Source organism: Quercus lobata, chromosome 10 (genome assembly GCF_001633185.2).
Source record: "Quercus lobata isolate SW786 chromosome 10, ValleyOak3.0 Primary Assembly, whole genome shotgun sequence".
Taxonomy (NCBI): Eukaryota; Viridiplantae; Streptophyta; class Magnoliopsida; order Fagales; family Fagaceae; genus Quercus; species Quercus lobata.
This window is the reverse complement of record NC_044913.1, coordinates 4,167,377-4,179,990: the sequence shown is the minus strand read 5'-3', so window position 1 is coordinate 4,179,990 and position 12,614 is coordinate 4,167,377. Positions and strand designations below refer to the sequence as shown.

Here is a 12,614-nt window from a genome sequence, read left to right as displayed (position 1 = left end):
CGCAAGCTTTTCACCACCATTGACGCCAAAGAAGATCCACGAAAAAGCCAACCCGACGCCGTCCTCATCTCCACGAAAAAGCCAAACCCACGCCGTCTCATCTCCATTGACGCCAAAGAAGATCCACGGCTGGGCTTGACGGTCGTCGTATGTCATCTCCACCGTCAACATTCGAAGATCGAGCCAGAGATCGAGCTTTTGTCGCCGCCGACCCATCACTCGAAGATCCAGGTTCGAATCTCACTTCCAGCTTGCTTCTGAATGGGTTTTTGTGTAAACATTCAGATGTGTCCACTTGTTTGTGTTTTTTGTTTTTGGGTTTTCTCCCTTGTTTTTCCTCACCAATCGGGAAAACCCATTTTTCCAGTTCTTTATTTGGTGATTTTTGAATAGTTGATTTACAATCCAAATATACATGCCATACAGCATCGAATTTAATTTAAGGGTTTCCTCAAAATCTGTTGCTGTTGTAAATTTGTTTTGATTCACAACCCAGTCGATTTCCATTTCTCTTAACACTCTGCTTGGTTGCCGAGAAAGCGTCGGAAGATTAAACAGGAGGGTTAAAAAAATCTAACACAACAACCAACTCTGTATATTAATAATTTGTTGTGGTTTTCCGTAGGGCTTCATAGCAACGAAATTGAATCGTATCTTGCTTGCTGTTTGAAATTTGAGGGTCATTTGAGTGTGAATTTTAAGCTAATACCAAATTCTCCGTAGCTTATTATTAGTTTCATTCGTGAATTTGTACTGTTTGTGATAGTTGATTGGGTGTAGTTTAATTACTCATGAATTTGTGACAGACTTTACTGAATTATGTTGATTTGAATTTGGATATTATGGATATATTGTGTTCCTCAATTATAGTGAGCAGAACAAAGGTGTTGTGAGGTAAAAACTGTTTGAGGTGGGGTTGTCTAATCCTTGAAATTTTGTAATTATCACAATTTCATAACATAGTGTGACTTGTGTGTGGGGAACAACTTGGACGGGAATGGTCACCCATGGACTAACATGTGGGAATCAGTAGGCTCACTTATTGTGTATATTTACTTGGCATTTCCTTTGTACAATTTTTTGCTATATCTTGTAAAAGCTTCTAGCTATGTCTAGAGATGCATATATATATATGGCAGTATTTGTTTTTGAGTTGTGTGCATTCATCAAGTGATTGAGCTTGGAAATGTATATGTGATTGCGTATTAATATTGATATGAAATGCCGACAGCATTATGTGATATTGTCTTCAATCCTTATAAATACCAGTGAGCATCAGTTTTTGATTTCCTTATTGAGATCATGGGTGTTGTCTTTACTATACTCCTTTGATAAAAATGATTGGGTCTGAATTGAACTCTCTCCTTCTGACAATTGTATCATTATGCAAGCTGATATATGCATGCAAAATACAATGACTTCAGGGTAGTTTAGTGGTTAGATGTTTCAAGCTTGCTTGAGGAATAGTCTGTGAGTTTGGATCTTCTTTGTGCTCATTCATGGGTAGCCCTTAAGATGTCCAAAGTGGCAGTGTGCTCATTCTGTGAGTTTTGATTGTTTATGTCATATGCTTCAAAATGATATCTTCATGTTAGCTGTAGCTTCTTAGAGTTAGGACTCCTTTCAAATGTTTGCTGCATATAGACTAATGCTCAGCATCAACTGTTTGCTGCACGAATGGATACCATGTTGAAATGGTTGTTTAATAGTGTTGATTACATTTTGTAAGGTGTAAATGAGTACGCTTCTGGCTTGCTTCTTGCAGATGGCAGACACAATGCATGACGATCTTGATGATGGCCTTCGGTTCCGAAATTGTAATTGTTTCTGTGGCTTGAAAGCAAGTGTGAAGATTTCAGATAAACGAAATGAGAGCCGGTACAGGCTTTTCCAATGTTGCCCAAAGGACACATGTCGGTTTTTTCAATGGTGTATTCCCTTGAAGACGCCAGTGTCATATGCGGATGATTTCCAGCAACTACAAGAAGAGCTATGTGTATTGCGAGAGGAATTGAGGGTCATACATGACAAGGTCCACCCCTCAGACCAACCGAAGAAAATGGTGAAGCTTAGGTTCATTGCTTGGTGTTTGTTTTTCACTGTGCTTGCAGTACTGCTAAGTATGACGATGTTGTAAACCACATTGTTATGATGATGTGTTAATTCCTACTATGTAATCATATTATCTTATTATGTACTACTAACTCCTTTTGAACTTGATGTACTGTGTAATATTTTTAGACAATCTTGAGTCATCCATTTTGGTAGTGTATAGAATATGTATCGGGTTGACTCTTGATTCTTACAATAGTATGTTATTGGCTTAATGTAATGTATGCCTAGTACTGATAATTTATTGGAACATACGAGAATTGTAAGTTACAATTCTCTTCTATGGATGATAGTAATATTTATTTTGGAGCAAGGTGTTGCAAATACCGACTGGAACTTGCTTTATTGACTGAAAGTTGGCATGCAGAAGAAGTCGAGAATAGAAAAGCATGGAAGTTAGCAACTTTAGTTAAAAGTATTTTTGTGTCTTTAGCTAAAGTTGATTGAAGGTGCCTCATCGGCCATGTCATGATCCTCAATTTTTTGTTTTAAATAATTATTTATAGTCCATTTCACAACATCAGGGGTTACACTTAGTTTGCAATATTTTGAATAATTCAATCTACAGGATACTACAATGTAGTTTATAGTATATATAGATTACAAGGTTTTTGTTTCTTTTTTTTTTGGAGTAATATAATTCCAAGTATGTTTCTATCGTTTCTAGATGTTTGATTATAAATAAATAAAAATAAAGAAGAAAAAAGCATGATGTGTTGAACCATAAATCAAATATTAAATTTCAAAATTTGTTCATTAAATTTTATTTCGAATATGAGCAGAACACTCGCTCATTATAAATAAAACTAGTCGTAAATCCACGCGATACGTGAGAATACATAAATATTTTGTAATGGAGTGTAATATATAAAAAGAAAAACAATTACTTTAAATATTTTTTATCCTTTAAAAAGATTTCTACAAGTAGTTTTTATATTTTTATATCAACAAAGTACAAATATATCGTACTATTACAATTTATATGGTTAATTAATAATTTTTTAAGGTGAACTATATTTTCCTAACTTTTGTTGTAGTGTGTTATATTTGATATACAACAAAACTTTATAAGTTTCAAATTTATCATAATATTGAGATTATCATAATAATAAAAATTTATCACAAAATTACAATATTATGTTGGCCAGAATTGAAATGAAACAAAAGGAATAAAAGATAGACTTTATAGTAATTTATTACTCAAAATTGGTAGGCATATTCAAATTCAAAGCCATGTAAAATGTGTATTGAAATAAACTAAAACTCCTATTTCCAAAAAAACTACGTATTAGCTAAAATCAAAATTCAACCAAAGCTATAAAAGGGAGAAAGAAGACATTGTAATGGGAAATTTAAGAAGAAAAATACCAAAACAAATATTTTTTTTTTTAAAAACCATCAACCTTAATCAAAATTATAAGAAAGAAAAATAATCCACAAGAGAGGGAGAGGGAGAGAGAGTACTTACAGTTTTTTAGAAAAAAAACATGGATTAAATAAATAAATGATATCGAATTTATACAAAATAGAATGGAGAGAAGAAGAGTCAAAATAGAAGAAAGAGAAAATGATGAAAGAAGTATAACAATAAAGTAGAGAGTAGAGAGGAGATAAAAACAGTCAAGTAAAGAGTAGTGGAGAGGGAAAGAGGTAAAAATTTAATAGACCCTCACTTTTACTAATTTCCATCAAAGACCAAATTATCAAACACATGCCATTGATTCTACTCATGTCCACTACACACATTCATCAATGTGTGTTTATACAAATCACTCGCTTGCCCATACATTCATTTTATCAATGTTCTAAATTTCCAAAAAGAATCAAAATAGTGTATACATGAATTTTAAGTAAGTGAGTCACCTATATTGCCATGACTTTGTGGTCAAAGTTAGTGGGAACTTGCTAAACTTGACCAATTGTTTTTGCCTCATAGATGATGGCTATTAGCATTCCAAGTCAAGAAGTTTAAATGGCTAAGGAAAATGATCATAATGTATTAGCTGCTATGCCCTAAAAATATCAATTGCTCCTACTTTCATTGCATCACATCAGCTATATCATACCATTTTTAATAAGGACAGAAATAGCAAAATACAAAATTTAAAACTTAGTCATAGAAGTATTGTTATGTTTTGTCTAAAACTCATGTACACAATATTCTAGATATTCAATAGGAGAAAATTTTAAAAAGAAAATGAAGTTGTTGAAAAAACGTAGCATAATCCAAAATCTAAAACGAAAAACCCAACTGTTATTCATGTAGACAATATTATACATAGATATTCAAGAATCAAGAACCAATTAGTTTTCCCATTTGCACAACAATTAGCTTAAAGCTAGGTACAAATGGAATTTATATATTGAATTCAATCCTTTGAATTTCCTCACTCCTGAAATCCCAAACATTTTTTCAAAATCTAAACAATGCCCAAAGTTGTTTGTCAACCAAATAGGCCAACTAAGGTCCAAAACAAAAATATTCCAACCATAGCACAACAATCCACTTAAGTTGGTGTACTTTGAAGAATTAGACTTTCATTTAAAAAAATTAAGATAAAAAGATTTAAATTGTTACACCCCAAGTTCTATACCAAAAACAAAAGAAAAAAAAATGCAAAGCTTCAAACTCTACTTTGTTTTCTCTTCCAATGTCCCACAATTTCTGGGACACCAAACAGTCCAATTAAATAATAAAAAAATTATTAATATAAGGAAAGAGAAATCTAATATAGCTGATGCAACATAAGTTCTTAATTTTTTGCAACAAATACATTTGAATTGATAATAATGTACTCAATGTTTTTGTGACAACAATATTGATCATAATTAAGTAGGATTTTTGTTATATTTTTTTTCTTAAATTTTCTTCCAACATAAACAAATGTAACAAGTATGGAAACTAAAATCCTATAAAGGACATATGTAATTGGGACAAAATAGAATCTAGCTTTTCAAAAAGATGGAGAGTAGTGTAATTGTGTGAAAGCCATTCAAAAAGTGACTACTATATATGTTGACAATCCAGCTTCATGGGCAGCCATTAAGTTCACCAAAAACAACAGTAAGAGCCGCTGCAGTCCAAATTAAAGAGGCTCACTACTCCGTTATACAAACCTATAACAACAACAAAACACAGTAATCTTCATCTAAACTTATACAAAGTTCCATGTCATCCACATTTTAATAAAATAATGCCCATCTACCTCAATCATTGAACAATGTAATCTGCCCACATAGCAGCAGTTACCACATCACGATACTCCGACATTGCTCGTTGTGCCCGAGAATTAAAAGCTTCCTCAGTGCCCCCACTACCTACGCGTGCAACTCCTGCTATGTTTGCGTCTCCATTACGCACAAATGATCCTTCCCACACATGGAACAGTTCATCTGCCCGATTATACATGCGAATAAAGTTGTGCAATGCACAACAAGCAGTCACAATCAGCCGTTGCCTAGAGATAGAGAAGGAGTGCATTCCAGTCAAAACAGGGAACCTCGCCTTCAAGACGCCAAAGCATCGTTCAATCACCATGCGTAATGAGGAATGCCTATAATTGAACAACTCTTGTGGGGTACTAGGCTGCCGGTTCGCACCCCGAAACTCTTGGGCATGGTAGCGTGTGGACTTGTGTGGGGGGAGGAATGCACTGCCTATAGCGTATCCCGAGTCAACGAGGTAGTACGATCCTGCAATACGAGTGATAACCATTGCCAATTAGTCACTTAACACAACTATTGTTGCTAGTTCCTTACTACGGAAGTGTATCTATACATGTATGTATACGAACCATGCACTAAAGTTTTTTGATATCAGCTTAAATAATGAATGACCATGCAGTGATTGACTATAACTTACTATTCCATGAAAGCAAATTTTATGAGTGACATTGCAAACTTTGACACGACCTTTTATCCATGATATAGAGTGCTGAATGTGAATCACACAATTCATGTATTGATTGAATTAGTTTCGATATAATAAAATTACGTAGCTACTAATTAAGTGCAGTGTATACAAGGTATTCTTTTTTTTTCACAAAGGACAAAATATGAAGTAGTTACAAACTCATTGTCCTCAGTTTGGATTTCTAAGTAAACTAACGTAAATATCTAAATTTACCCAAACCTATGAAAAGACATGCATGAATAAAATATGTGTCATGAGATTTAGAAAAATATGACAAAACCACAACCCACAAAGATTCACAACCTTTTTCAGAATTATCATACACAGTGCATTCCTACTACTCCACAATCCCATTTTGAATAGTTTTCACATCTATACTATGCTACAAAATACTTAGGAAATGCGAAGTCAGATGCAACAATTGACAAGTCAAAAATCAAATGCGGAATTTTTTCCTAAATTTTTTTTTTTTTTGTTTACCTCTAGGCGGCCAAGGGAACTCATACTCGGCATGTCCAAGTGCATCCTGCATGACTCGTGAATCATTTGCACTCCCTTCCCATCCCGAATGCACATATGTAAACCGCATGTCAAAGTTGCATGCACACATCACGTTTTGGGTGATATCACTCCGTCTATCTAGAAATGCGGTAGTCCTAGCGGATGGGGCAGAGGCACTTATATGCGTCCCATCGATAGCTCCCACACATTTCTGTTAACAAAATAGGTAGTTGTAATTAATAAATTAAACTTATGTGCAATATAGTGCAATAAATTAAACTAGAAATATTTCAAAACTCTTTCATAGGTCATCTTATTTTCTTTCTAATCTCTATTATAGATCTTTGACAATTGAATTTCATAACAAGGATAATTTAGCTAATAACTAAAAAAGGAAAAATCGAAGCATACCTCAAACCATGGATAATATTTGCCATTCTCTCGAAGTGATTGAGGGAGCTCAGCTGCATCAACGTCAGGCCGGATGATGATACATCCCAAAGCATGGATAGCACGCAAGGTACGCCGGAACCGCCTTTGAATGGTCTCGAGAGAATGTTAGAAGCGGTTGGCAGTTACCCGGTAGTCAGCGTTGTGTCCGACAATATATAGCACTGTCCCAACGGACTCCTCAATTGAAACCCAACCAGTGTCCTCCTCTAATAGGTGCAGCCGCTTCAACTCATTGCACAAGTGTATAAAAATGGCCTTCTCTATGCGGAATATGTCATAACACACTTGCGGATTTCCTTCTAGTACTTCAATCACATATGACCTCCCACTCAGGATACTAGTGCACCTAGGTCGCTTCATGTAGTACTTTTGCACGTACTCTATGCACAGCTGAACGTAGGCTGTGGCAATCTCGAGCTCCACCTCACTATCGTCCGCATCTGAATCGAACTCAGCCATGCCTGAATCACGATCTGAATCGGAGTCATCCATGCCTGAATCGCGATCTGAATCGGACTCAGTCATGCCTGAATCACAATCTGAATCGGACTCAGCCATGCCTGAATCGCGATCTGAATCGGGGTCGGCCATAACTGAAGCACACCTGTGGGCAGCCATTAAGTTCACATCAGCCACTATAAAGAAGTACATATATATATATATATATATCACTTTATGTATATATATCTATATTGCTCTATGTATAGAAACCTGCTTCTTAAGGGATTTTTTATGATAGATCCTACAATCACATGAACCTTGCTGCGGAAGAATTCATCTCACCATATAATCCAAACAATATTAAACCTTTACGACTTGAAGACAAATATGGTTTGTCAAACACAAGAAGACCTAATTTAAGGAATAGCAAAGAAATATTTGTAAGAGATTATTATGCCATTGATAATTTTACATATTATCTTTGGTTTTGTTTTTTTTCAAATTGTAGCTTATTTAAAATGATTGTGGTTGAATATATTTTCAATTCAATGATATTATTATTATTATTATTATTATTATTATTGGCTTATACTCAAATACAACATATGAACAAAATAGTATTACCTTTTCAAAAAGGTAAATGGATTCCATTAGTTTGTTATGGCTTAATTAGTTGAAGGACCCTCCGCAGTCATTGACTACTATACATGGAATACTCTATGGATACAATTGACAAGTTACTATATACAATATTAAGTATGACTTCACCTGACTTCCTCCTTAACCTAGTAAAAAGCATAAGATGTACTTACAGTTTTTTCTAATAAAGTTTTTTTTGCCTGAACATTGTTTAATAACAGAATGACGCGAAAGAAGGAATGTGTATATGATGATTTTTTATGTGTTCGGCATTGGGTAGCATTTAATATTAATTGTATCTTGGGGAGGGATAATTTATATGGCTATCATTTTAAAATCTTTATTTTGAAGTCACGTACTAACATTTTTGAGAGTAAGGCGGCACATTTCATTTTTATTTTATTTTAATTTTTGATAAAATTTTATTTATTTTTTAATACTAAGACTAGTAATTTATTTAATTTATATTCTGAAATTGATACATTATTATTGATTGTAACCAAAACTTAATTTAATAATTTAATTTATCACTAATCAATTGTTCCTAAACTCAAGCATTTGAAAATCATAAAATTTAATCATTAAATTAATTTAAAGAAGTGTTACGTTCATAACATTTTAATTATTTTTTGTTTATTAATAACAATTTACTATTTAATATATATTTATCATAGAAAATATATTTCTTATAAAAATGTTATAAAAATATCGTTAACATAACATATTTCTCCCATCTAACCAAAACGAACCTTTCAGTCCATACAAAGTTACAAACAGTAACCACTAGTGTTCATTTCCACGTTTTTTATAAGTAGCAGCCACACCGATGCAAAGCATCCAATAATAGCACTTCTGTCTTTTGTAGGAGTGTTCATGCATGTCCTCTCTCGCTCCCTCTCGCTGTTTTTGTTCTTTGTTTATTCAATAAATTCTTTTCACTTTTAATTAATATCCATTTCAAATTTTTTGCAGCCATAAATCATAATTCAGTAGTTACAGTTTTTTTTTTTGAATAAATTATTTATATTCATTTCACTTGCTCGGATAGTCACACATCACACCAAACAATCCTTCACCTTACATTATTGTAGTCTTCCCCACATAGCACATGGACGGCTCCACTTGGAGCTCAGGGGTTGAAATGAACCTCCTGCTGGCCAATGTACATATATTTTGGTATATATTTGTTGACGTCCCTTTTTCAAAATTTTGAAGACCTTGATCATGGAAAAAGCAAAATTTTGATTGAGGATGCACATAATTTTGGTCACACAGTAGCCTACATTAACAAGCATTATAACTATCTGTTAACTTTCCTAATTGTATCCACGAAATGTAGAAATCAGAATCTAGTCCTTAATTGTAGCATAAAACTATAATATATTAATACAAAATATCTTCCATCAAAAAAAGTTTCCCCTTTCTAAAATATGTACCAAGTAGAAAACCTTAAGATCTATGCGTAATAACCATGTTATCCTTTTTTTTTTCTTGTAAAGAAATATTATATATTTTTTCATAAATTATCTCTTCCTGCAGTTACTTTCTGCATATCTTTCATCTACTTTATGTATTTTTTGCTCTAACTGGCCTAACCACACTTGCAACTTCACTCTAGATCACCACCACATATGTTTATTGGTTTCAGTGTTGGTTGGTTACATGGTCAAGTCCTACATCAAGTAAAAGTGAAAAGAGTAATAATTAGAATAACATTGTTGCCCAAACCCACTGGGTTAGACTTTTTGAATTAAAACAATTATAACAGGTTGTACCAATCCCTCACAAAAGACTCCGAAAGTGTTAACTCTCAACTCTCACAAACCCAAGATTCAAACAATTGGAGTCAGAGTTGATGGTTCAACAAGGTTAGTATTGAAATTCAGTTATGTAGGTATCAGTTTGATTACTACTTCATCTCTACACATCATCTCTGCTGCATTTATGTAATTATCAGCTTGATTTGAACTTGGATGCTTACTTCAATATGATAGGTAATCTACAAAGTTATAATATTCTTAAAAGGACAAATTACTAGATAAGCCAAGAATCAGACATGCATAATTTCCTAATTTACCAAATTTTAACCCTGATCCCATAATAAAATTTCAATTATTGCAAAAAAACCGAAGTCACATTCTCATTTGTAAAGAAATGGACTTTTTTGGCTGTTTTGATGACAAGTTAAAAAGCAAAATTGAGCAACATCAATTCTTAAGAAAAAAAAAAAGTTATTCTACAGTATACGGGAAAAAAAATTAGAAATAAAACACATCCTCCTGTTAGCTACGTGGGATGGTGTACTATGAAGCCATACGGTTTTGGTATGATGGGGCTTGTCCTGAGTGCTAGCCACTAGCCAGGCCAGTGGGGTAGATTAATGAAATGCATGAGTTATATGTCATTTCTCTGCATTTCAGGAAATTTAGAGCCCGTTTGGGGAAACTGAATTGGAGTTACACCTGTAAAGGGAACACGCAAATGGTACAAGTATTTTTTTTTTTTTTTTGAGGTTAATGCACATCAAAACACCATTTAATTTTCTCTGTTTTCCTAGACTTTAAAGTTAATTAAAACTAAAGAAACTTCAAAGACTTATTAAGTATTTTCTATTTTTTGAGATAAAGACTTATTAAATTTAAAATTAACGTTTAGTGGGGTAATATAACATATCAGTAATGCTCATGTATTTCCTTCTTTAATTGCAATGCCAATTGCAAAATTCTGACGTTATAATTAAATAATAATAATAATAATAATGATCCAAGCAGGAAATATTAATTGCTAGTAGAGTAGTTGTAATTTCTTCGCGTTGTAGTTGTATCACATTACTGTTGATGTCAAAATTTAGCTGACACAGTGACATCTACTTTGAATTAATCAGAAATTCATTCCCAGCATTTTTAAGGTTAAAGTTTTGTTTCTGAAAATCATTACAAATGATTACCCATTTTGTAGGCAAATGATTAATGTTGACAATGACAAAAATGACAATCCACTCAGACCCACCATGCCCCTATTTTGCTATATGCAGGTTTTTCCTTTCCTAAAAATAGGACGAGATTAGGACAAGTTTTGTTCATTTTATAGTATTTCATTCTGCATCCCCAAATGTGTTTGTATACATAGTCTTAAATTAGTTGTATATAAAATTTAATCTTTATTTATACACTATACTTATAATATAATTTTTATACCTATTCTATTACCACCTTTAAATATATTTGTCTCTCTCGACACTCTCCGTTGCAATTTCTTATACTCTCTTGCTAATTTTGGAGTCATCTTATTAAGGATGAAAAACTATATACACCTTGCTGAATTCCAACTTGTCCCACTCTTAGTCCGTACAAGTTTTCCCAACTTCAAACAAGAGTAAAGATAGGGATATCTATATCCAAACTTGTCATGCCTTGTAATCACACCTAATTTATGTATTATGTTAAATATTTGAGATAATCTAGTGTAAATTTAACATAAGTGAACTAAAATTAGCACTTTTTAATCATTTGAAATTTTTATGGATGCAAATCAAACTTGAACCAATTATTAAGACAAAAATATATTTTAACATTTTTTTATCAATACATTTATCTTTTAAATTTGTTTATAGTTTATTTGCACTGTTTTATAATTACAAAAATAAGAGAATAATTTTAAAAGGATAATTTAGACAGGACTCTTTTCCTTGGCAATTTAGGCAACTGCCTATGGCATGAACCCCCCCTAAACTAAGTCCCCATAATTTTGGTATTATAACACAATGCTATGCTTGTATAGTAATCTAAAGTAAAAACATATCGTATACCCATTTTTCTTCTTTTTGGGAAAGTGTCAATGTCTAGTTATAATAAATAAACAAAGAAGAAATCCATATACTGTTTTTCTCTCTCTCTATTTCACTTAAAAATCATTAATTTAATCGTCTATCAAAAGTAAGAAGGTCCTTACATTGTTTAAACTATAAACTTTTGACTTCAAGATATAAATAAGCTAATTTCAGTTTTGTAATGTAAAGTGCTGAAAGTTTATTTACTTTTTTTCTTCGTAGAGGCAACAATTGGCTTCTGGGCACTTGACTGTTCTCCGGATTATTTGTCAAAGGCTGATCAAATTGTACCTAAAAAAATGAGAATAGATATAAGTACAGTAGTGAGTATCCCAATCCTGACAGCAAACTCATTAACAAAACAGATTCGTAGAACGTATGATAGTCAGGTTGATATACTTTATTCACCCAGAAATGCATGCAAAGCAGAAGAAAGGAAAACAATAAGAAATTAGTCGACATCTGTGAACAGTGGTCTGACAGCGAAGAGAAAGAACACAGTCTAACCTCTAATTAAGAAGTTGATATTTTTGCAACACAAACAAAAAACCAGCAGCAAGAAACATAATGAATAAAGCTTACATAAAGCAGAAAAAGGGAGACAATTTCATAAAATTTTTGAACGAAGAAACTGATACTTCCAGCAAACTCAAATCGTAATTAACAAAGAATGAAACAAAGATTTATAAAAAGGAATACCTGAAAGCTAGATAGACCTGGATCAAT

General features: G+C 32.9%; 1 protein-coding gene across 1 annotated transcript in view; it reads left to right on the top strand.

Moving 5' to 3' along the window:
* The window catches only part of LOC115964219 (ribonuclease J-like), a 9,160-nt gene extending 6,914 nt beyond the window's left edge, over positions 1-2,246 (top strand). Inside the window, exons 8-9 of the mRNA XM_031083577.1 lie at positions 7-231; positions 1,766-2,246. Coding sequence (XP_030939437.1) covers positions 7-231; positions 1,766-2,137 — 597 coding nt within the window. The 3' untranslated portion in view covers positions 2,138-2,246. The remainder of the gene's footprint in view (positions 1-6; positions 232-1,765) is intronic.
* The last annotated feature ends 10,368 nt before the right edge of the window (positions 2,247-12,614 follow it).